Raw genomic sequence first — 24410 nt, 5'->3', positions numbered from 1 at the left:
AACTTAGGAATAGATTTTATAAGCGTACCTAAGAATCTCCATATATTGTTAAGAGAAAAAGTGTAAGTATTATTTTTCTTCCAAACATAGTGGCCAAACAATCTCTAGAGATTTGTTAGCTATCATTTAATTTTGGCTAGGAGATAGAAAGTTTGCAACCATATATTAAGGCCAGATCTACAGTACAAAATTTTGCCGGTGTAGTTATCTTGGTCAGGGGTGTGATCTGTGACTGACAGCAGTGTCAGCAAAAGCCCCTAGTATAGATGCAGTTGTACAAGCAAAACTTCATTTTTGCAAGTGTAGCTTTTTTTGCTTGGGGGGGGTAGAATAAGCTATGCCGACAAAAGCACAGTTTTGCCAGTATAAGCTGCCTCCGCACTAGGAGTGCTTTACAAGTGCAATATATTGGTATACCTACACTGTCAAAGCATTCCTATTAGAGATCTGACCTTAATTTCTCCTCCAGTTTCATACACTTACAACTTTACAGAATAATCATGTTTTGCTCTGAAACTATTCATGCTTCATCTCTGTTCAAAGGTGAGTTCTCTAAAACTTTAGGGGGGGAAAAAAACCCACCCCACACCTTGCTCTCTAAATATATATAAATAGCAACCACCATCCCCCACCCTATAAACAAACACAGCTTAAATAAAAACAAAACACTGACTTCAAGCATGGGTCTCAATTCTGCAAACACTTAAAAGCTTAAATTTACACATACAGATAGTCCCATGCACATTTGCAAGATTGGGGTCTTGGCATCTAAGGAGGTCTCTCTAAAGAGTTCAGCTTTGTCCAGTTTTTTTTTTCTTTTTTGGGGGGGGGATGTTATGTAACAGTTTTAAGGGACTGAAAAGTCATTTCATAACATCGTGAAGAGCATCTGCTATGAAATCCCCCCAAAAAATATCAAAATGGGCCATTCTCCATCACCACTGATTTGTCACAAGCATGGACTGTTTTTGTTTGCTGACAGATCAAGTAGCATGAAGGAGACTGTTAACGTCACAGTGCCACACAATTAATAGCCTTACCCTGTATGTACTTCCTCTCATAAAAACAAATCCAGAACGCCTCCCTCTCCCCAAAAGAAAAACTGCTCAAACTTCAAAAAGTCACAGGCATGAAATGTCAGACTCCCAAAATTTCAGGATGTTTTCAAAATTTTTGCTGCATTTTAAAATGTGCATATTTTAAACTTTCATTAAAAAAAAAGTACATTTCTTTCTTTTTCCTGTACCAAGATATAGGCATCACAATATAAACAATTGTGCTAATGCCAGCTACACCCGACACAGAACTAGCAACTGCGAACCCTTCATTTGTCACTTCTAGACTGGCCTACTGCAATGCGTTCACCTGGTGGCCAATCTTAAATGCCACCCAGAAGGCAGAGCATGCAGTGGCCCACCTAAGCAGGGCCACCAAATACAACCACATTACACCAGTACTCTGCACTCTATATTAATGCCCTAGCTCAGCAGGGATGTTTCTATTGCTAGTTCCTTCTATAGGTTTGATCTTGCATGCACCACCAAGAAACATTCTTTCTAAGATCAGGCTTAAATGGAATCTCATCACCATCAGAGGGCACTGCGAGACAAACATATTTAGCTTGTATTTAACATAAGTTTTTGCACACAATGTATTTAATCTAACTAGCCCTCTAAATTGTTCTCTCAGTTGTTTCTTGTAAGCCTGCCTTAAAAAAAGATGATTACCTTGTCCATGGACTTCTGGTGTAAACACATATATGAAATACATAAAAAGGTTTGGAATCAGGCAATCAGACTCTGACTTTTACTTTCACCAATGGCATTATTTTGCGTTGGCAGACAACCTATATGCTGACGTGTTAAAATCCAGTTGTTCGCCAGAAGCTACTGGAAAAGGTGGCCTTATATCAGGCACCACTGGATTAGAGGTTAGAAAGCATATCCCCATCAATAATTTATTTTTGTAAGACCTAGTATTCAAACGGAAAGGCAAAACAGCAGTCAAACTCCTCCCTTCATAAAACTAAGGTGTACGTGTAAGGTGTATATGTGTGTGTTTCTCCATATTTGCACACGCAAACTGCCTTGTTTTAGCCCCTAGGTATGTTACTCAGAACTTGACTGTTGCCAGCCACCACATGCAAGAACATGGGCATCAGCTCCAAAGAGGAATGTTTTCTGTGCTCCCAGGAGGAGAAAAAGACTCAAGAGATAAAAACAAAACTACAGTAGCTTAGTAAATATTACATACAAAAATCTAGAATATTCAAGTTGCAAAATCTCAAAAGTTACTTTTATTTATTTAGGTTTGTAATAATAGATACCTATCCAAGGCTCTAGGCCCTCTAATATAAATAACTAGACAGCAAATATAATTAAGTTAAACCTCAGCAGCATTAAAATCAGTTCCACAGAAACTCAATCAGCCAGCCAGCAACCTACTTGTACATCATATTGGAAGTATACCCTCAGCAAGCCACAAAAATCTCAGTATGTGGGCTATTTTGGACATGGATGGGAAAGCACGTTGCAGAATTTCAGAGCCCTCACAGAGAATGCCATGCCAGCTGTCCTCCCTCTTTTATAACAAGAAGCATCCATCTTGGTGGCCTCTGCTGTGGCAATATGGCATGAGGAGAGAGGTAATCTTTCAGATAGTTCAGAAGTGCCAGATTTAATTGTACTTGTGCAACCTTAATTCAGCTTCCATGTGCATTAGGGTTGCCAACTTTTTAATGGCACAAAACTGAACACCGTTGCCCGCCCTTCCCTGAGGCCCAGCCCCTTTTCAGATGCCCCGCCCCCACTCACTCCATCCCCCTCCCTCTGTCGCTTGCTCTCCCCCCACCCTCACTCATTTTCACTGGGCTGGGGCAGGGGTTGGGGTCCGGGAGTGGGATGAGGGCTCCAGCTGGGGATGCGGGCTCCGGGGTGGGGCCAGAAATGAGGGGTTCAGGGTGCAGGAGGGGGCTCAGGGCTGGGGTGTGGAAGGCAGTGCGGGCTTGGGGAGGGAATTTGGGTGCAAGAGGGGGTTCAGGACTGGCGGTTGGGGTGCAGGCTCCTGGAGGAAATTTGGGTGCGGGACGGGGCTCAGGGCTGGGGCAGGATGTGGAGGGGCTGCAGGCTCTGGGAGGGAGTTTGGGGTCCAGGAGGGGGCTCCAGGCTCTGGGCTAGGGATGCAGGCTCCAGGATGGGGCCAGAAATGAGGGGTTCAGGGTGCGGAACGCTGCTCTGGACTGGAGCTGAGGCAGGGGGTTAGGGTGTGGTGAGGGTGAGGGCTCCGGGCTAGGGCTGGGGATGTAGGGTTTGGGGTATAGGATGGGGCTCCGAGCTAGGGTAGAGGAGTTCAGCATGCGGGAGGGGATTCCAAGCTAGGGCAGGGGTTTGGGCAAAGAAGGGAATTTGGGGTGCAGACTCCAGGAGGGAGATCAGGGCTGGGGTAGGGAGTTGCGGTGTGCGAGGGGTTTCGGGGTGCAGGCTCCAGGAGGGAGTTTAGGTGCAGGAGGGGCTCAGGGCTGGGGTGTGGGAGGGGGTATGGGGAACAGGCTCCTACAGGGAATTTGGTTGCGGGAAGGGGCGCAGGGCTGGGATGCAGGCTCCAGGAGGGAGTTTGGGTGCAGGAGGAGGCTCAGGGCTGGAGCAGAGGGTTGGGATGTGGGAGGGGGTGCGGGGTCCGGGAGGGGATTCAGGGTGCGGGCTCTGGGCACACAGGAGGCTCAGAGAGGCCTGGGAACACGCCCAGTGCATTTGCTATGTAAGTAGTTCTATGGGTCCAGGCATGCTCAGCAGAAATGTGTGAAAGTTCACCTACTGCTAGCACACCTGCTTGTGGCCAGGCATGGTGTAGTGTCTCTCCCACTGTCTGGAACTTCCTGCCAATGGCTGCTCTGGTCTTTTGGTGGTTTGCCTCTTCCCATAACTCAGCCCTCTGACCAAATCAGAATTTACTCCACTCCTTCTGGGGTAACGAAGTCCTACAAATAAACAGTCCAATACCCTTATAACAAGGCCTCACACTCTATTCTCAGGCATCTCTGTCATCCTTGTGCCCTTCTTTGGACTCATGGCCCTTTGGTAGTGGCTAATAGAGGAACCTGGGCTCTCTCACTATATAGGATTCCAGCAGAGAGACCCTATCATCAACAGCCAAGGCCTGCTCCTTTGGACTACTTGCTGCAGCTTCCCTGGGCTTCTTTCTACTGGGGCCTTTCTGAGTATATCTACACCGCAGCTGGGAGCGAGCCTCCCAGCCTGGGCAAAGAGACTCGCACTAGCAGGGCTTGAGCTAGCGTGCTAACATGGACATTGTGGCTCTGATGGCAGCTGGGACTCTCAAGCTCACCTGACCCTCCTGGGTCTGAGATCAAATGGCCATCCCAAGTCTCCAACATCCACAACCCTATTTTTAGCATGCTAGCTTGAACCCAGTTAGCGTGAGTTTGTCTACCTGAGCTGGAAGGCTCACTTCCAACTGCAGGAGTAGACACACCCTGAGAGTCCTGGCCCTGAGAGAAGGGTGAGCCTAGAGAAGCTGTGGGGGAAAAGGCCAGAGAGGGCATGTCTACACTGCAATAAGAGAACTGCAGCATGGCCATGGCTGGCCTGGGTCAGCTGACTCAGGCTCACAGGGCTCGGGTGCAGAGCGATAAAATTGCAATGCAAATGTTTGAAATTGGCCTGGAGCCCGGGTTCTGAGACCACACGAGGGGGAAGGGCCTCAGAGCCTGGGCTCCAGCCCAAGACCAAATGTCTACACTGCAATTTTATACCCCTGCACCAGTGTCCTGTGAGCTCAAATCTACTAATCTGAGCTCTGAAACTCAATACTGGGGTTTTTATCGTAGTGTAGACATATCCTCAAGGCCCTGCCCTGGAATCACCTAACAAACATCCCAAGATAGAAGTATATGAACACAAACCAATGTCCAAATCCTGCCCTTCGATCAAGGTTTACCACTGGAGCCTGCTCCACTCTCAGTGGCTGTTGTCTCTCTTGGCAGCTTGCCAGCCTTCTCTGCTCAACCAAGGACCTCAGGGCTAACTCTCCCTCTGCCCCAGGCTTCCTTCTCACAGCCTCTCTATTCTCAGAGAGTGACTGCAGACTCTCCTGCTCTCAACTTCCCGTTTGTACTCTCAGTTATGCTTGGTTCTCCCTCCAGGTGCAGCCTAGTGTGTGAACTGGCCATTGTGGGGTACATATCCCATCACACAATGGAATGTTCAGTGATTTTAGCAGCAATCTTTACAGAGCATGATCAAATTCTGATTTGCAGAGGTTTATAACTCAGTCAAAATTCAGGGCATTTTCATGGAGATAGTACAAGGTACCTCACTAGTATGCAGGCTATCCCCTTGCCAAATTTTAAGTTCTTGCTCCAAACATGGAGGTGTTAAGAATTTTTAAAGAAATTAATGGAAAACGCTTATACTGGCAAAAATGTTTTTTTCCCCCCTAACTTTTTCTGAAACTTTCCAAAAAACTTCATCCTGAGGCAGAGTGGAAGCATGAAAATGTGCAGATCAACTAATTAGTTTGGCAAAATTATAAGTAACTGAAAATAGGGGCTTATAATGGAAAGTGTTAGGCTACTTTAACAATAGACATCACTACCAGCTCCACCCAGAATGCCAAAAAAACCTGTTACCAGCACAACTATATTTAGTAATCAAATCATCTGAAACAATTTATAAACAGTTACCGTTTCTTTTCTCACAACACACCTGGAAATCAAAGAACCTATGCAAATAAACTGTGGTAACTTTGATTTGAAAATTTATATAGAATTATACAAATAAATCACCACCACAACTGCTCAAACAAAGCAAAACTAGAACAAATTAAAATATTAGTTATGTAGCTTTTAATTCCTGTTTATCTATTTTTCCAGATCACACATATCCAGCTGGAGAGGAACAAGAGTGACCAAGAAAATTTAAGGAAACTTTTTCCTGATGTGACCAACACAGGGACACACAGCGTTCTCACTGGTAAAAACAAAAGCTAAGGGAGCAATTACAGTTTTCAATTCAAATACCCCTTCTGGCACCACTGATAGTTATATTTCTGTCTTTGACACAGTTATAAGCAAGTACTTCCCATGACTTTCAAAAGCAAATTCACAATATTCTGATCAGTATGTGAAAAACAATCCCATTTGAGCTTCATTATTTAGGTCTGTGTGCCAAGTCTCATCAATTCTCACGAGCAGAATCTTTTTTTTTTTTTTTTAAACAGTCTGTGTAGAAATACATTTTTCAAAATAAAAGAAACAATGCATTGTTTTGATGGCACTGCCTGGAGCTCTTTATCTGATTGTTATCAAAGTATGCTCGAGAATTGATCAAAGCAGCAATGACAACTCAATGTTCTTTAAAATTATGTACCACTGCATAACTAACTTCCCACTCTTGTCTTGTGGCCTCTGGCTCAATGTGTCATTGGGAGTATCCTCAAAGGTCAGGCGATTTCTAAAAACCCTCCATTACACATTGGCAGCTGTAAAGATGGGAAAGGCTGGAGTGTGGAGACAGGGTAGCTTAAATCTATCAGCCTTACCTCCCACGTGCCACAGGAAAAAATCACTTATCACTTTTCCCTTCAGGTGCAAGGTTTCTCTCAAAAGTATTATATGTACTATTATTCTGTAAGGAGTTCTTTAGGATGTGGTAGTAGCTTGTCTACATTTAAGAATGAGTCTTGCTTCCCGCTATAAACCTGATAAGAGTCCTTTGGCCCTCTTCCTTTTTTAAAGTACTCAATTTAAAGCACTCATACAGTTTAGAATTTGCCTTGTGTTGTCCGTGGCTGGCAGATAGTTGTTTTTTTTAAATCATGTGTGAGGTTATTCAGCCATGCCATTTTATGGATGTGGGATACAGAAAAAGGGTGTTCAACTTAGTTTGAAAATTCTTCCTTTTTGCCATATCTGCACTACATAAACAACTTTTCTGAAAGACCCCAAACAATGTTTACTGGAAACATCTTGGTGAGATCCAGTGCAGAAAACCAATTTTGAGATGCTGAAGAGCAATGTATTTCAATGCTAAATTAAATGAGCTTAAATTAATATTTAAATTAAATGTTTCAATGTTAAAAATACATCAGCATCCAGCAAACCTACTCAGGGCCATCTGGGGCTTCAACAGTCCTCATTCTGGTGAGTTCTGAAACCCTCAGATTAACATCTCAGTAACATTGTCCCAATACGTCTTCAAAACACACTCCTCACAGATGGGGGGTGGGGGAGGGGGCGGGGGAAAGCTCCACAGGAGCAAGACTCTTGGGCATTGGAGAGCCGAGGCCTGCAGTAACCCAACAGGTCAAAGATAATGGAACCAAAAAGGGACAGGAAGCAAAATGTGGCCCTGCATTACTCCCAACAGTAAGTAGAAGGGAGCCTAGCTCCTTAAGACCGTGGTTAGCCCACAGCTGGGGAAGCCCTTTGCCCTGTTGAAAGCTAAGCTTTTCCAAAGCAGGGGCTCTGCTCCAAAAGGACATAGGAGCTCCACAGGGTAAGCCACTTCCTCAGGCAAGACTCCATACCTAGGCATGTGTACATTACAAAGAATAATATATACCTTCCAAAAATCACCTTGAAAGGTTCACATCAGTGGAACAGTATGAATCCAGGAGGAATACAAGGAGGAGGAAAAATGAGTAAGTCTCAGGTAGAATGCCCAATAGCCAAAAAAGGGAACAGAAGCATGTAAAAGGCAGAGAAAAAACAGCAAGTGACTTTGTTGGGTGCCTAGAAACTATGGGGATGGATTTGGTATAATAACCCAGTTACAACAAAATTTGTAACACAAAGACCTTATAAAGCCCTTTCTCCCATGCTCCCAGTAAAGCAGCACTCCTCCAGAATATTTTAAAATGATTGAAGAAGCACACAAACTTCCTCATCCTGGCATGATGCCCTGACCTACAGGGAATACACCTTAAGGCTATTAACAGCCACACAGGTGGAAGGATCCTGGCCCAGAGGAACATACACCGCTCAGAAAGTCTGCACATTCCTGCAAAGTTTAACATCCACAAGTGGAGTCCTGCAAAGCCAGGGGCATGCAATGCTTAATAGCTCCACAGGTGCTAACCGGGTGGCTCTTCTCCCCCTTGTTCCACCTGCTGAGTTTAGGCGTTCCCAGTGTTCTTGCCAACTCCATCCCAGTCTAAGGGTATGTCTATACTAGAAATGAAAGTCAACCCATATTAGGTCGACTTATAACCACCGCAGTAATTATTGCGGTGGTTCATGTCCACACTACCCTCAGGTCAATGGTGTGCATCCTCACCAGGAGTGCTTCGACTGACCTAAGAGGAGCAGTATGAGGAGCTGAGAGCCTGGTTTCTTGACCCCCTTCGCTTCTTGGCCCCCTTGCCTGCTCCCCTCTGGGAGCCCGGTAGCATAGTCAATTTAATGGCTGCAAGCTGTGAAATTGACAAGACATCCGGGCTCCTGGTGGGGAGCAGGCAGAGGGGCGAAGAAGCCCCTGGTGGCTTTCCCCTGGCTCCCACCCAGGAGCCACAGGGAAGCCACCCAGGGCTTCTCTTCCCCATTCCCTGCCAGGATGGGGGGCGGAGGAGGGGGCAGGAGGAAGCCAGCCGGGGCTTCTTTTCCTGGCTCCCGGAATGGGGCCCCTCAGGTTTCTCACCCTGGCTCCCAGCTGGGAGCCAGCTCTTGCCTAGCTCTCCAGGGGAGCCAGGGGGTTTCTTTTCAATTTCACAGCTCCTGCCATGCAATTGACAAGAAAGCCAATGTAAGGAACACCATGTCTATGTTTGGACCTAATTACATTGGCATGAGCCTTGCACCTCTCACTGCGATGAAGTTATTATGTCGGTATAGTAGGGCACTAACATCAGCAAGAAGAAGGCTGTAGTGTAGATACTGACATAATTAGGTGGACATAAGCTGCCTTATGTTGCTCTAACTGTGTGGTGTAGACCAGCCCTGAGGGAGGGAGAGAGAAGAAAGTCCTACAGAAGTCCTACACATGGCAGGATTGATGGAGCAGCTGAGATCAGAGGACTCTGGAGTGCTTAGAAACCAGGATTCAGTCACTGAGTAGGTAGATGACACTGCCTGGAACAAATAAGGGCAGAAGAAAAGAGTGCGAAGCAAATATGCATATAAATGTGTAGTATAGCCAATAAATTTCAAAATACAAGGAGCACAAACATGTCCACAGGGAACTATCGTTCTGAGTAAAATCTTGGGCAACGGACAATAGTGATTCAAGAAGGATGCTGATAAATTGGAGAGGGTTCAGAAGAGAGTCAGAAGAATGATTACAAGTTTAGAAGCCATGCCTTATAGTGATTGAGTTGCTTGAACCTGTCTATTTAGCTTAACAAAAGACAATGTTAAGGGGTGACCTGATTGCTGTCTACAAGTATCTACACGGTGAACAGATATTTAATAATGAGCTCTTCAATCTACCAGAAAAAGCTATAACATGATCAAATGGCTGGAAGTTGAATCTAGACAAATTCAGACTGGAAATAAGATATGCTCTAGGAATTTGGGGGAAGTTCCATGGCCTGTATTATACAGGAGATCAGACCAGATGATCACAATGGTTCCTTCTGGCCTTGGAATCCATCCATCCATTAGGATACTTATCACTGAGAAATTCCTAAATCAAAGGTTTTTAAAAAATTAAGTCAATTACCAAAGAAAAACATTGTTAAGCTAGAAATAATCTATTAGTAACTGAGGGTAAAAATCTTTATTAAAAAACAGTTATCAGAAAGACTAATACTGAAAGATCAGGCAATTGAGAGTTAAGGTTGAACTTAAGACATATTATAAAGTATGAAAATGCAGTATATTAATAGATTTTTAGGGACAGAAGGAACAATAACAATTGTCTAGTTATCGACGCCTACAATTCAGAAGTGCAGATCTACTCTGAAAACTGGCTCAGGTGGAAAAAAATTTTTTAACTTATAAACAGAACACAATGCCATTTATTTTTCAAACTGCCAGCCCTGCAAACCCAACATGGGATCTGAAAGTAAAGCTGGGTTCTTTCCTCCTGGTGCAACATCCCCAAAATTTATAGCCACATTTTGTCTTCAGTAAATTCTGTAAAACTCCATTTTTCTCAGTAGTCCTGTACAGCTGCATTTAACTGTTCATGTAACAAACATTTTGGAACAAATTCTGCTGATAATGCACAATGAGCAGACTCCAATTCACACATTGTTCATGTTGATTCTGCAGAATCATCAGGAGTAAGAAGCAATAAAACTTATTGTACTCTACAGAAGATATGATTGACTACATAAAGTAAAACATATTTACAGGACAAAGAAGAAGAAAAACCAGAGACTGAGATTTGTCCTTCCCAGAGAGGTTAATTTAATCAGCGACCACAAAAGCTAGCAGGCTGTACACCTAACTGTACTGTGGCTGTTCTAACTCTGGCCTTCTTTATGACAATAAGAAAGACTGCGAAGAGAATTATTTAAAAAATTCCTGATTAGACAAAACACCATATTGAAGTTGGTTATTCCCCAGCCTTCATTAAGATTCTCTGGTTAACAGTTTTATAAGTATTATTAGATACTGGACAAGTATACCTATATATACACAAAACTCCTAGGCCTAAACCATTAAAATTATAGCACTTAAGCGAAAAGAGCCATGTTTAGAATGAAGTACCATTACTTAGTATCAGAGACATCTATGAAATCAGTTATAAAAGAGATGAAAATGTGAGTCATTTTTGATACAAGAGCAGCAGTTTTTCCAGTTTTAACTCATCAACATACATAGGCTGTGTACTACTTAAAGCTCTCAGCAAAGTGCTTGATCCAAAAACAACGTTTTATGAAGAAAGTACAATAGAAACAGAGAAGGGAAGACTGGAGGTTAATGTCATTTACAGGGTAGAGTTAAGGTTATTTAGGTGAGAATGCATTTTCATATTTCAATTTAGTCTTGACTCAATTTCCTGGGTTTCCAGATTATAGTTAAAAATGTTAACTATAATGTTCTCGCAAGATTTTCAGCCTGTAAGTTACTGATACATACCCGCAAATTTGTACAGGAACAGCTTTCGAGATAGATCTTAAAGTAGTCTTCACTGGCAGATTAAATGACTGCTATGCACGGTTTGCAAAGCCCAGTGACATTTGGAATGAGATGTAGTGTAGAAATCTAAGTATATTACCCTTTGTTGGCTACACTAGTACAATGTGTTCTACAACCCCTTATTCATGTAGCTTTAAAATTTTGAATTACTAGTTACTTAGAAGTTAAGTGCTTTTTGTTTAAATACTATTGGAACAGCAAAATCTATTTAGATGTTTTTAAACTGGACACAACTATTGTTTTAAATTTCAAAAGTGTTAAAATTACGATAGTTTTTTCCAATTGCTTTAGATATTTTCTTTATTCATTCATTTCAGGTTTATTAAATTACAATAGAAAACAAAAACATTTAACAGATGGATTTTTGCAAATCTGCTATGCAACCCCATAGTAATTAACCTGAAAACTAGGAATATCAAAGGTTTCTACTAAGAGAGAGACAGGTAGGTTTGGGTTTTATATGTTTTATCTATATTATCTGTTATACATGTTGGCAATGATGTTTTAGCTCCATTAAGCCCTACAGAAACCTGTCTGAGAAAACTGTTGGAATAAAAATGTACACTCTAGATAAACATTTTCATTTAGGAAAAATATAGCTATATCATTGCAGATTATATTCCTAGCATTACTATTTTTGCTATCAGTGTACTGTGGTATTATGAACCTTTTGTTGTGCGCTAAGAAATACTGCATAACACTAACAAAGAGGCTTTCAAAAGCTCCTCAACAGGCAGGAAGTGGCACAGAACTGTGGAAAGAAAATAACCATAAAAAGCAGTAAGCAGACAGAGAATAGTGCACTGCTCTGTACACAGAGATGACTCATTTTGACACACTGTACAGGTCAGAGTCTACACAGAAAGGCTTTAGTTTCAAGTTAAATTTCCAGGAATTTACTGGCATTTATTTGTCTTCTTTGTCTTCACTTTCCTACCCATCATTTAAATTCACAGTCTGTCAGAAGTGTTAGTAGTTTTATTAAAAGTTTAACTTGAACAGAAAATCCATGAGAAAAATAGATTACTGCAAAAATTCATACAGCTTCTCAGTAATAATTTATAAAATAACTGTCACTACCGTTGGGCTTTACACAAAGGATTATTGGTACAAACTACTGCTTTCTGCTTTGTTTAGTTCTATAAGACAAAATTCTTCCCATAGTAAGCACCCATCTGCCATTTTGCATTTCAAGTATAACTCCTTTTAAGAGATGGTTCTCCTTTTGAATTTCTTAAGATGGAAAAAAACTTAACACATCTCATTCTGGCTTAATGTCAGAAATAAATTTATTCAAGGAGACATGTAAGAAGTTCTCTTTTCTTCCAACAATCCCAAAACCAAAAGCATCTCTTTAAAATAGGATCCTTTTAACATATGTCCTTCTTGTACGTATCTTGGAGTCAAGTCTGCCTTGTAGTTTATGAAACCTTAGGTTTTAACAATGCGTCGTAAAATAACAGCAGCTATATATAAAAGAGTAGATGAGTATTATATTAGAGTAGCTAGCGAAATAGAAGTGTGGTTGTTGACCTTAATTGATTACTTCCTAAATTTCAGCATTTGAGGAAAATGTTATTAAAATAAAACAGAGCAACCTTAATTTTTTTTCCTCTATGATTCTTATACTTTTTAGGCTGAATTACCTGGAGAAAAGTCCTTTAAGAATGAGGTTTTCAAAATAATGGGTTGAATTAGATTAGTGTACTTTTTGCATTATACGAGATTTTTCAAAGAGAGAAAGATCAGCTGTATCCCCCGCAATTTTTATGGAAGCAAAAACTAAGTGAACAAAGTGGCACCACAGTTGTTTGAGTTTTTTCAAAGTAGTGTTTGAGAGGCCTCCCTCTACACCTCTTAAAAACATCAGACATCCTGACAATCACTACTGAGTCCAGATTCTAAAGCTTTGGAGGCAATAGGTATATATCACTGATTACCCAAAATCTGTGCCACAACCATTTTACCTTTTCCTTGCTTTCACAGAAATTAGTGGAATTGTCAATAACTCTTCAAATACATTTCATGGATAACTTTAAATATTAAATGGAGGTTCCATTTCTGCTGGAAAGAGCCTAAGGGGAAAAAAATATGACAAACTCTGTTGGGTTGACTTTCAGTTTTATATGGTACATATAGTTTGGCTGGAAATTAAACTTATTAAACAGAACAAGCATTTTATAGACATTGTGTTAACTGAAGAGAACAAATCTAAAATTAAATGCCAATCTACTTTAATAGAAACAATATAGTTTGTTTCAGAGTAACAGCCGTGTTAGTCTGTATTAGCAAAAAGAAAAGGAGTACTTGTGGCACCTTAGAGACTAACCAATTTATTTGAGCATGAGCTTTTGTGAGCTACAAGTCACTTCTTCAGTTGCATCCGATGAAGTGAGCTGTAGCTCACGAAAGCTCATGCTCAAATAAATTGGTTAGTCTCTAAGGTGCCACAAGTACTCCTTTTCTTTTTGCTAATATATTTTGTGTTAAAAAATAATTATGCCTGACTTTATTTAGTGGACAGTGCTCCTTTAAGTAGTTATGCACTTGCAAAGTGCAATGCTTGTGCAACCTAACCTATGTTTTCCTCAAATGCCCACAAGTCCAGTTACTTACAAACACCACACTCCTGGATGGGTGCCTGACATACCAAACCTGCCCCGTCGTGCATATTTTTATACGTTACTAAATTAGGAAACCAAAGTAGACTAAGTCTATGCCAACTCTGAAACAGAAAAGGGTCCAGTTTGTGCGTTGCATTTAAAGCCAGGATCAGTATAAGTTACTGAATCTTTAATAAGAGGCACCAAAGTAATTTAACCTAATAAGAAGCAGCACTGAAGAGTAGTGAAAAGAAGGAGAAACCTCAAGATTTATAATACAGATTCTTCTTTGCAAGTCTAAATCAAGATACTGAAAATTAATTCAAAAAATTAGGCAGATTGTATATTTTAATTCCAAGTTCTAGAATGAGAATAGAACGTTGGCATGCCATACTCTTCTAAGCAGTGAAAATCTATTTCTTTTGCAGAGAGGAAAGGAAAAGAAGCTATTTAAGCACTACTCCTTCAGGGTGATTTATTGAAATACCTAATATTGAGCTCTGTTCAGAAATACTAAGTAGGGCATTCAAGACTTTTTGACGAGAAAAATACTGAGAAGTATTTCAGAATATGTTATCTGTATGAATTCTCAATACATATATTGTACATATGGCAACTTACAAAATGAGAAAAAGGGACAAATATGTAACTTTCCAGACTTAAAACTTCACTTAGCAAACTGCTAAGCAAAACAGACTTGGTGGTAATCAAGTGGTAACATTCCTAGGATTATTTTATAAATGTACAGTGGTGATTAAAAGTTACAGCTTGATTTACATTTATAATGGTGGAAGGGGTGGGGGTGGGAGGTGAACCCTTCTGATCTGTTACCACAGGAGTCTATTTATATGGGGTGAGGTCCCCAGATGGCTATCCATACACTGTTGTTTTGAAATTAATCTTCATCCCCCCTATTTAGCCTTCTGTAAAAGTGAGTAGTTTCAGCTGCAAAACATATTTTATTCACCTTATTGCTATACTGAGGCTTCCCACTACTCATTTCACATTTTTAAACCGAAGTACACACTTTATTCCAGAAGAGTTAGCATATGCATATATCAGTGTGACATGCAAAAAAAAATATTTTACATACAAACCATCAGTTAAGTACCTGAACATACATATTGCACTTTCAATACAGAGAAGACAGACATCTCTCTTCCAATATTTAATACAATAAACTTCAAAAAGGTGTGTTCTTAACAGAGGGACTGGGAGCCAGGAACACCCAAGATCTCATCCTGGCTCTAACACAGATTATCTCTGTAGCCTACAACAAATCACTTACATTAAATTCTTTCTTCTCCAGCTGCAAAATGAGGTTAACACACTCCCTTACCGACTTCACACGGATGGTCTTAGGATCAATTCATCTTTGTAAAGTACTTTGAAGAAAAAGTTTTACATCTATATAATTATATTTTAATGTTTAAATTGACTTCAGTTTACTTCTAAAATAATTTGCCTTAAAAATATCAAGGGGGCGGGGGAAACAATGGGTGAATTTTAGAATCCAGCCTGGATCCAATACATGGTACCAAGGCAGTTAAATATTATGGCAGTATGTACTTTAGAAATGCCAGAGGCAGATAAATACTGTTTCCTTCTGGTTTAACAGAGAGGAAGTAAAATGGCAGGCGGGGTGGGGGAGGGGGGGGGCAAGATGCAGAAGTCTCTAAAGACAGTAAAGGAATATCAATTTGAGATGGAAACCACATGATACTGCCTTATATAGAAAAGGAAGGGAATTTGCAAAACCCGCATTTGACTATTGCAAAGAGTTCTGCACCTCTCTTCAACCACATCATGTGTTGCAAAACCATCATCAAGCCGCAATTGCTCTTTATGAATCAAATGAAGAAACTGCTGTCTGTATCATCCCTTTGTGTAAAAAAAGTTATATTACCAGACCACGTACTTTTTCCCCTGACTGAGGACCCAACTCTTATTGTTAATCAAAGTATGAAAAGCTAAATATGACCAGTGAAATTTGATTTGCTCCAACCAAAGGTTTTGCTAATAGTTTTCTTAAATGTTTTTTAAAAAGCAATGCACACATTTATTGAGAGGGAACTTTGCCAAAACATGGGTTGGAAGCATAAACCATGCACAACTCTTTTGTTTAATTACTTCACTTTCCTTCAAAACTTGGCAAAACATTAAGCTTTTCACTTACTAAATCTATAATTAACTATAACATTTGCTGAATAAACATAACCTCATTTTTAATTAAGTCAGAGCAAGATGCTATAACTTGCATCTAACAAGCAACATGTATCTCAAGTAACATGTAATAAAAACACCTGTCTTGTCATACATGAAGCCCAACTACAGTGAACATATTAACACACCCTCACTTTAATGACATCTAGTGCCAAAACCCGGATTCGTTGACTTCAGTGCAACCGAAATTTAATCCCTAAAATGGAAACAACACTTTATCCTCAAAACCTTATGATTTGAAATCAAGCTGAACCCTAACAGTAGCCATGTCTACAGGAAAGGATCACACATCAAAAATACCTGTGACCTAAATTTAAGGTCTGGACAAAATATCTATTCAACAGTTTGCAAAGGAATTCAGGTGGAACAAGTGATATGATGCAATGCTTCTTATGTGGAAAAGGCCACTAATAAACAGTAGATATTAAGCTTAAAGTTTAAAAAAAAAAGGGTGTTAAAGAATTCTGTACGTAATTGTGAATGAGAAACTGAAGCTAAACCTTATTACAAACTAAGTAACTGTTTAGAATTGTTTGGTTTCAGAGTAACAGCCGTGTTAGTCTGTATTCGTAAAAAGAAAAGGAGTACTTGTGGCACCTTAGAGACTAACCAGTTTATTTGAGCATGAGCTTTCGTGAGCTACAGCTCACTTCATCCGATGAAGTGAGCTGTAGCTCACGAAAGCTCATGCTCAAATAAACTGGTTAGTCTCTAAGGTGCCACAAGTACTCCTTTTCTGTTTAGAATTGGAAGATCTGTACAGACAAATTATAGTATAACTGCAACAGGCACGAATAGTGGAAAATCTACAGCTAAGAGAAATAATTCTGAACTAGAACTTGTAAAGCAAAACTTTGAAATGAGAATAAGAAATCTCTAAACAGAGTACAAGTTAGGCTATGCACAATAGCAGGTATTAGGGTATGCAAAAATCAGTGTACAAATTCACTGCCAAAGCTGCTTTAGAGGATATGATTTTCTTAGCTATATGAAGAATCAGCACTGCCCATCAACAGAGATAATCTATTTAGGGAGCCAGTTTTACCCCCACGGCCCTCAAGAATTTAGGAGATAAACTGGTACAGTTAATTCTAAGTATCAGAGAAAGTTTACTTGATATTCAATGATACTGTGTACAAATACCAAGCAAGACGGGATATTAAACCTGAAAACTTCATAATTTACACTTTATTAAATAAAATGATTTGAACATTCATCAGAAAAGAGCTCTGAGAACTTTGCAAACCTTATGCCTCACAATACATTTGTTTCTTATTGCTTATCATCATCAGGAATTCTTTGAAGCAGTGCTGCCTTTGTAAAGATGGCTGTGGTGGAAGTAGGATCCAGATACTGATGGCTGCCATTTCATGTGAAGATTCCCATCTAGTCACTAACCCTAACAGCAGTACATTCAAAAACTTACTTGAAGAGGCTTTTTTTAAAACATTTTCCTTCTAACCAAATTTTATTGCAATATATTATAAAATTTTGTATGTTTATTCTGGACAATTTCCTGCCCCCCCCTCAATATTCATTAAGAATATTACTGAGCATAGGACTTCATTCCACTAGGTGCTCACAACTTCATTAGGTGTTGAGGGCACTTAGTACTTTGGAAGGTCAGGCCAAGAGTTCTTAAATACGCTTTTTTCCCCATGTAGAGACATTATGCTCTAGGTTAGCCTGTCTGGTTACAGAATGGCTGATCACTGCTTGCTGACTTATTTGGATCTTCCATTGTGACCTACGATGCTTTCTGCTATTCTAGTCACAATCTTTACTACTAGTTATATGGTATTTGTGTAATATATACAAATGGCAAGCAAATCCACTTTACTTAGGACTAAGCCAGGATTTAAAAAAAAAAGGGGCACCAGGGCTGATAGGTGACTAACAATTTACCGTCTCATGCACTTTCAAGCCATTTCGTTTTTTCTAACGAACTGTATTTTAAGTCACAGGTTTTTCAGTTCTACCAACTACTGGTAGGTAATGTGGATGGTTATTTTGTAATACCCTCTGATTACCAAAAGGAGGGAAGAAGCAGCTGTCCTTGCCTAACAGCATTTACTATCCACATACAGAGAGGTAGTTGGCAAAAAAACATTAAAACAAGAAAAATCTTTTATGCTACCATGAAGTTAGAGCTCAGTTTCATCCATTTTATTAAATCTGCTAGCTTTCCAGCATGAATACTGCACAATAGCTCACTATGAGGTTCATATGCTACCTGTATCCCCAATGTAACTAAAAGAGATTAGACCATTTCAAGCTATTTAACAAAACTTCATGTAGTCAATCTCCCTTAGAATTCTTAATTTATTTCCTCCAGGTTTTAAAAATCCAACATTTCATTAATTAATCCTCCTTGCAGAGTTCTGTGAATAAAAACGTTCACAATCTTTTGTGATGACAAGACAAAAGCTATTCAAATGTACTTATGAAGTCCCCTCCACCCCTCCAGGAAGCATTATGGGCAGAAAACATTCAGTGCAACAGAGTAGCAGAGCTAACACTTCACAGAAATGAAAGATTCATTTTGCTCAGACTGATAATGCACAAGCTGCATATCGTTCAGCCATACAGACAGCATTTTGAAAAGGAAGTGGTTAGTAAGAGTAGCATTAAGCTGTTTATGTACATAGACCCTACATCAGCACCACAACACCTAAATGCTGCTGGACCCTCTGGCATACAAACAAGCTACTGTGCATCTGAAATGTTTCCTGCACCCAAGGCTTTGAGTGCACAAAATAAGGAAGCTTAATATCCAAAATTTCATATAATTCACAAGGAAATAAATGCAGCTTGCCTACACAGTAATACTAGTTCCTAATCAAACGTCGTAGACACAATCAACCCTTCAGTAATGTAAATTATCCTTTTCAAAGTCTCCTTTTTTGGAACCTTTTTAAGTTTATGTATGAAGTTTTGCAGGAAATGTGTCAGTTTTTCTTTGAACAAATCTTTCTTTCATGGTATGACACCACAAGGTAAGTTATCGATAAGGAACACAAGCATACTCATGCAAACTCAAAAGAAAGAAGCATCTATCTGAAAACTGATGAACATTTTACTTGCTTTGTGGCATAATGTTTACAGGTTTATGTAATTTCAATCCATACACAGTTGTGTACATTTATAATTTCTAATCACCACCACTTTTTGCATTAGTCTGTAAAGCTTACCTTACAACAGCTGAAAAAACAGAGGGAAAGGACAGCTCAATTTCTGTGCTCAAACCTTTAAGCATCTTCCTAAAGAATGCAAAATTTGTGTTTTGCAAACACAGGAAAAACATGTTCAAAATTTAGTTAAAATTCCAGCCAAAAGCTAATCCTGTTAGATTAAGTAAAGAATTTTTTGAAATGCTGACCTTAGACGCTATCTTCTGCACAGATCAAAACACAGTAAAAAACAAAGCAAGATTTTAAAAAACCTCAACAACTTGATAAGAAAGCAGCTTCATTTTGGGGAAAGTTACTTTTAAATGCTTTGATACGCAAGAAATAAAACAAAGCCATTGAAAAACCGCTGCGGGTCAATCTTTTTAACAGTATGTCAGATTTCTTTTGGACTATACTTGTTTATTTACCTCACTGTGGCGATAGATGACAAATTTTGTTCTAACTACTTAATTAAAAAAAGCTACAGGAGTAGTGTCTCTTTAGGAAACAGACATGGGAGAGATGGGACAGAAGAGTAAGAGAAGAACTGAATCCTTTAAATTCTGTGAAACAGGAATTAAGGTCATTTTGCCATCGTGAAGTTTGTTGTTACCGTGTTATGTCTCCTACAAGAAGCTTGAAATATTATTGATATAATAGCAAAGAATATCATAGAAGATCCATATGAAAAAAGAATCCTTCAAACATTTTTCTATCCGAAGTCCACCATCAGAAATAGCATGCTACTGGGAAGATTACTACTTTTTATTTGTTAAACACAGAGTATGTTTGGCACTATATAAAACTGAGGATAACAGTCCCCCTGCCCATTCTGCTGTAAAAATTTACTGGCATCAGCCTTTTTTTTAAATCACAGAATTGAAGTGTACATCGTAAATACATGCACAAATTTAGTTTTAGGCCAGATCCATTTGTCACTGCTCTGAACCCCTCACCTGCAGGTAAGTATTTCAGTTGGTTGTTGGCCAATCGAAGGTGACGTAAAGACCTCAGGCGGCCAATCTCAGGGCACACAATTTCAAGAGCATTGTCACTTAGGTCCAGAAACTGCAGTTTAGCCAAGGAGCCAATAGCTAGTGAGAGAATAGAGACAAAAACAAACAAAAAAAAAGAATGTGACCCAGAAGTAATGTTAAAACCTTAATAGGACTATGAGATGATAGAAGGCCTCAATATCTAATTCCTATGTCTGAGCGGACTGTGAGGTATTAAAACCATTGGTCTCATAGCTGAATGTCATGGGAGCTAAGTATTTGTAAGCGCTTCTATTGATAACAAGCAATATTGGGGGTATAGAAATATGAAAAAAAATAAATCACACATAAGAAACCATAGATTTTGATATTTTTCCAACAATGATTCTCCCATGAAATTACTTTTTACTTTTCTTTGCCATCACCTCTATCTAATTTACTCACCCCAGACTGGGAATTTAAAGTTTTCTTTTCTGAAGGTAGGACATGTTTGCTCCACAATAAAATGAAAGGAATAGAGAGGCCAATGCAATTATTGATGCTTTAGGTTTAAAACTACCAATTATGACCAAGCAAAATGAAAGTATTGTACGTAATAATTGGCTTAGAGAGCAGGAATGATTCTGGAGAGTTGTTTTATTGATAAGTGCCATTTAGTCTTTTCACTTCCTGTAACTGGAACTAGAGCGAACAACATGTAGATGCATCTCAAAGTTTAATAAAATAGTAAAACATAGTACAAGCAAAGATATCAACATTCTAAGGACTACAGTGGTGTATTTCTGTGGATATCTTTAGAATTTCATGGGAACATAACGAAAACAGGCCTTTTTACTGAATAAAATAAAATATTTGATAGTTTCTGCCACTTATTTTGAAGTTAGTAGGGCACTTACCTTCAGGTACAACAACTATGTTATTTGAATGAAGGTACCTGGGGGGAAAAGAACAAACAACAACACCTGTTACCCTCAAGGACTTTGGTTAGATAATCAGTTGGCAAAATGTTCAATCTGAAATGGAAAGAGAAAAAAACCTTCACAGCCATTTCTCTTTCTGAGTATGACAGTAAATTGTACAACACTAATTAACATATCCCAAGGTTTCACTTATATCATATTTAAATCATGAACAAATATTAAGGTCAAGCAAGTCTTAGCTGATGATTATTAGAATATTCAAATGTGATGCACATGATCATTGTACTCACAACTATTTCATTTCAAGCTGTTGTATGCAATTTTTCTTCATAACAACTAAAAATCCCAAGGTAGAAAAAATAAATCAGGAGTCACCAGATTGCACTAAATTCTGCCATAGGTCCTCTCCTGCTGTGTACAGGGAAAAACTAAACAAATAAATCAACTATGTACACTTACAGTTTCACAAGCATGCAGAATCTACTTGTCATGATAATGTGCTTTTTAAAAAATATTAGTAAATTAAATTTTACAAAAGCAATTTTCAACCAATAAATACAGTGACAAGTCCAGACAAGTTTCAGTAGCTATTTTAAGGTTGATAAAGTGCTTTTAGGGTTCCCTGGTGGTAAACACCCACAATTACTGCAATTTAAGAAGAGCTTAATCCATATCTTTTAAACTGTAAAGTTCTGCTTGAAAACAGAAAGACTATATAAAGTTTGTAGGCAAGCAGTCAATACCTGAAAATAGAGTTACCTTGTCTATTCTCAAAAGATAATGAGTACTTTGATGATTTAAGCATGCGTGTAAAAGATCTGAACAAGCAATTTTTCCATTATACTGTGAAACAATGTATCCCAAAAGCAGGGTCATGTCCCTCTGGGAAGATCTAACTGGTGAAGTGAGGACACAGACTTTTCAATGTTCTGCATAGTCTCAGTTTTCTGTTTTTTAAAAGTATGTCTCTCGCGCTTGCGGTTGTAAAGAATACCTTCACAATGGAAACCATGTGTAACTTACGCAGAGACGTCTGCCTGTGTTTGAAGACAGCCTGAAACAATAGCTCCGAAGTGTGAACTCTCCCACTCATTTCAGTGGGTGGCAAGTATGATCATTAAATGTTGACCCTGAAAGTATTTCACTGCTCAAAGCACATAAGAAAGCAGAAGTATTATTACAAAGCTCTATACCAAAAAAAGTTTCCCTGAGTGAGGGGTGCACCCCTGGTGGGAAGAATGGAAAATAATTACACTAAGATGAGTAAAAACAGATGGTGGTATTGCAAGGGGGATATATTCCATTTCATTTTCTGGAAGGGGAGCTCAGCTTTCAAGAGTATAGGAAACACTGCTTTAAAGTAAAGAGGCATATTTACAGTAACAAATCAGCATTTTAAATATGAACCTATTGGCAAATTATTCTTTTTAAAATAAAATCTATATATTTTATTGTTCCTTTTTACTTCATTTTCTGCTCTAGCTCCAAACCAATTATTATCTCAGCTAACAATTTAAATTGTGTTATATGAACTATAGAAGCTGCAGAACAATTGCAATCACCTATATATCAAATACATGGGATAATGATAGCACAACAAAGCTTGGTGGTCGTGAGACAACTAAATCTAGTAAATATATATTAATAGACTTCTTTTGCTTATTTGCTGCTTCTTAAATTGACCTCCTCCAAGCAATGTTAGGCTTGCTCTTCTAAAGGCATCATCAGATAATACTAAAAGTTCCTGATGCCTGGTGACAAAACGTCAAACACTCTTAAATATATCAAATACAAGAAAGTTGCTCTGCTATTCCAGTGTATGTGAACCCAAAATATAGGGCAAGATGAGGCAAGATTGTCTCTTCAGCAAGCTGGAGACTGCAATGACCTACAAAACAGTTAAACTATGTTGTGGACACGAGTCCTAGAAAGGGTGTGGTTTCAACAGCCAAACTGAGAAGACATGCTCAGACAGATAACTTATACTACTCAAACACCCCATGCTTCCTTTAAGTTTGAATTTACAGTAGGTACTTCAAAAACACATTGCACTACCAAACCATCCATTAAGATCAGGTCATCTCTGTCATATAGTAGTATGGGAGGTAAGGAGAGAAAGCATATTTAAAGTTCAGTTCTATTGAATGATGGTTATTTGATGAACTACATCAAATATAGGCCTCAAAAAAATGTAACATACTTCTACTACCCAAATGGGCTATACCTAATTGCAAATGACAATACAACAAATGTGATGCCTCCCCCAGCTGGATCACGGTGCACAGCCCTGGTATGAAGACCAGTACACACCCCTTTCTTACCACATGGGGTGGAGGAAATCAACATTCCCTCATAACACAATCTGAACAAGAAATTATGACACAGAAAGGAATTTCAGCATGGGCCTGAATGTAGCTAGAAAAACCACATTGTACTAAAAAGGAAAAATGTATACAAACACAGCATTCTTATTAAAAAAAAAAATTTTACACTGATTAGCATAATAAATTTAGTCAAAACTCCAACACTCACAATTCCACGAGGTTTGGAAGCTTCTGTGCAAGGTTTTCTGGCTGAAAAAGAAAAGTTAGAGATTTGTTATTTTAAAAACTAACATGCATCCTACTCATTTTAATAACCATGCCAACAAGTTATATCACAAGTGTGTTTCAGTAGAACTGTGTTTTCAACTAACGCCAACCAAAATCAGCAACACTCAGCCTTGGGGATGGAAGGATGAGAAAATGGAGCACCTTATGTCATTCTTTCATAGTCTAGAAGTGACACTGATGGAATCTAGACCAAACTGCATCCAGCCCTCCAAGGTTGGAAGAATGGATTATCAATACTCAGCTTTTGAAAGGGAATTAAAGGTAAGGGGTTGGGGATGAGATAGAGGGATTTCCTAAGCAGCTGCTGGAAAGAAAATGTTCACTGATACAGCAGTAGTAAAAAGCAGGAAGCATGCAAAACCATCTCCTAAACAACATATATTTTCTTTGTAATACTGCTGAGTAGCAGGACAAGACCTGCATTCTCTACAGTTTATTCAACACCTCTGTACCAGAAATATCAAACTCATCACATTTCTTTATGCCTGTCAAGATGCACGTCCTTTCCTGTATTCTGACTCACCCCTGTTTCTGGGTAGTCTTTTTAAGTGTAAACAAACATTATTGCAGTCAACACTCTGGGATCAATATGCTTTTTTAATAATTTTAAGACACAGCAGGTTAGATTTTCTCCTGCATCTAAGCTCCATTCAGTGCAAGAAAGCAAAGGGTAGCGAGGGATATGGCACAACTCTCTGATTCTGAGCTAGTCTGAATAGAAGTTGCTCGAACTCAAACCTGCAGTTTATTGCCCTTGGGTTCCATGTGGTCCCTTTTCCTCCCCTG

The 24410-nt window shown here is 39.3% G+C and overlaps 1 protein-coding gene across 4 annotated transcripts in view; it reads right to left on the bottom strand.

Annotated features, from left to right (window-relative positions):
• Positions 1-24410, bottom strand: part of LRRC28 (leucine rich repeat containing 28) — an 86918-nt gene that overhangs the window by 46365 nt on the left and 16143 nt on the right. For 3 of the 4 annotated variants that reach the window (XM_037910241.2, XM_043523661.1, XM_043523662.1), the window contains 3 exons: positions 23545-23585; positions 20989-21026; positions 20054-20191 (listed from right to left, as the gene is read on the bottom strand). In XM_037910241.2, the coding sequence (XP_037766169.1) occupies positions 20054-20191; positions 20989-21026; positions 23545-23585 (217 nt within the window). Of the gene's footprint in view, positions 1-13068; positions 13094-20053; positions 20192-20988; positions 21027-23544; positions 23586-24410 lie in introns of those variants that run through there. The other variant, XM_037910242.2, reaches the window with a different exon arrangement.

Source organism: Chelonia mydas, chromosome 10, assembly GCF_015237465.2.
Source record: "Chelonia mydas isolate rCheMyd1 chromosome 10, rCheMyd1.pri.v2, whole genome shotgun sequence".
In the NCBI taxonomy this organism is placed as follows: Eukaryota; Metazoa; Chordata; order Testudines; family Cheloniidae; genus Chelonia; species Chelonia mydas.
Note: the sequence above shows the minus strand (reverse complement) of the source record. Positions and strands in the feature narration are given on the sequence as shown.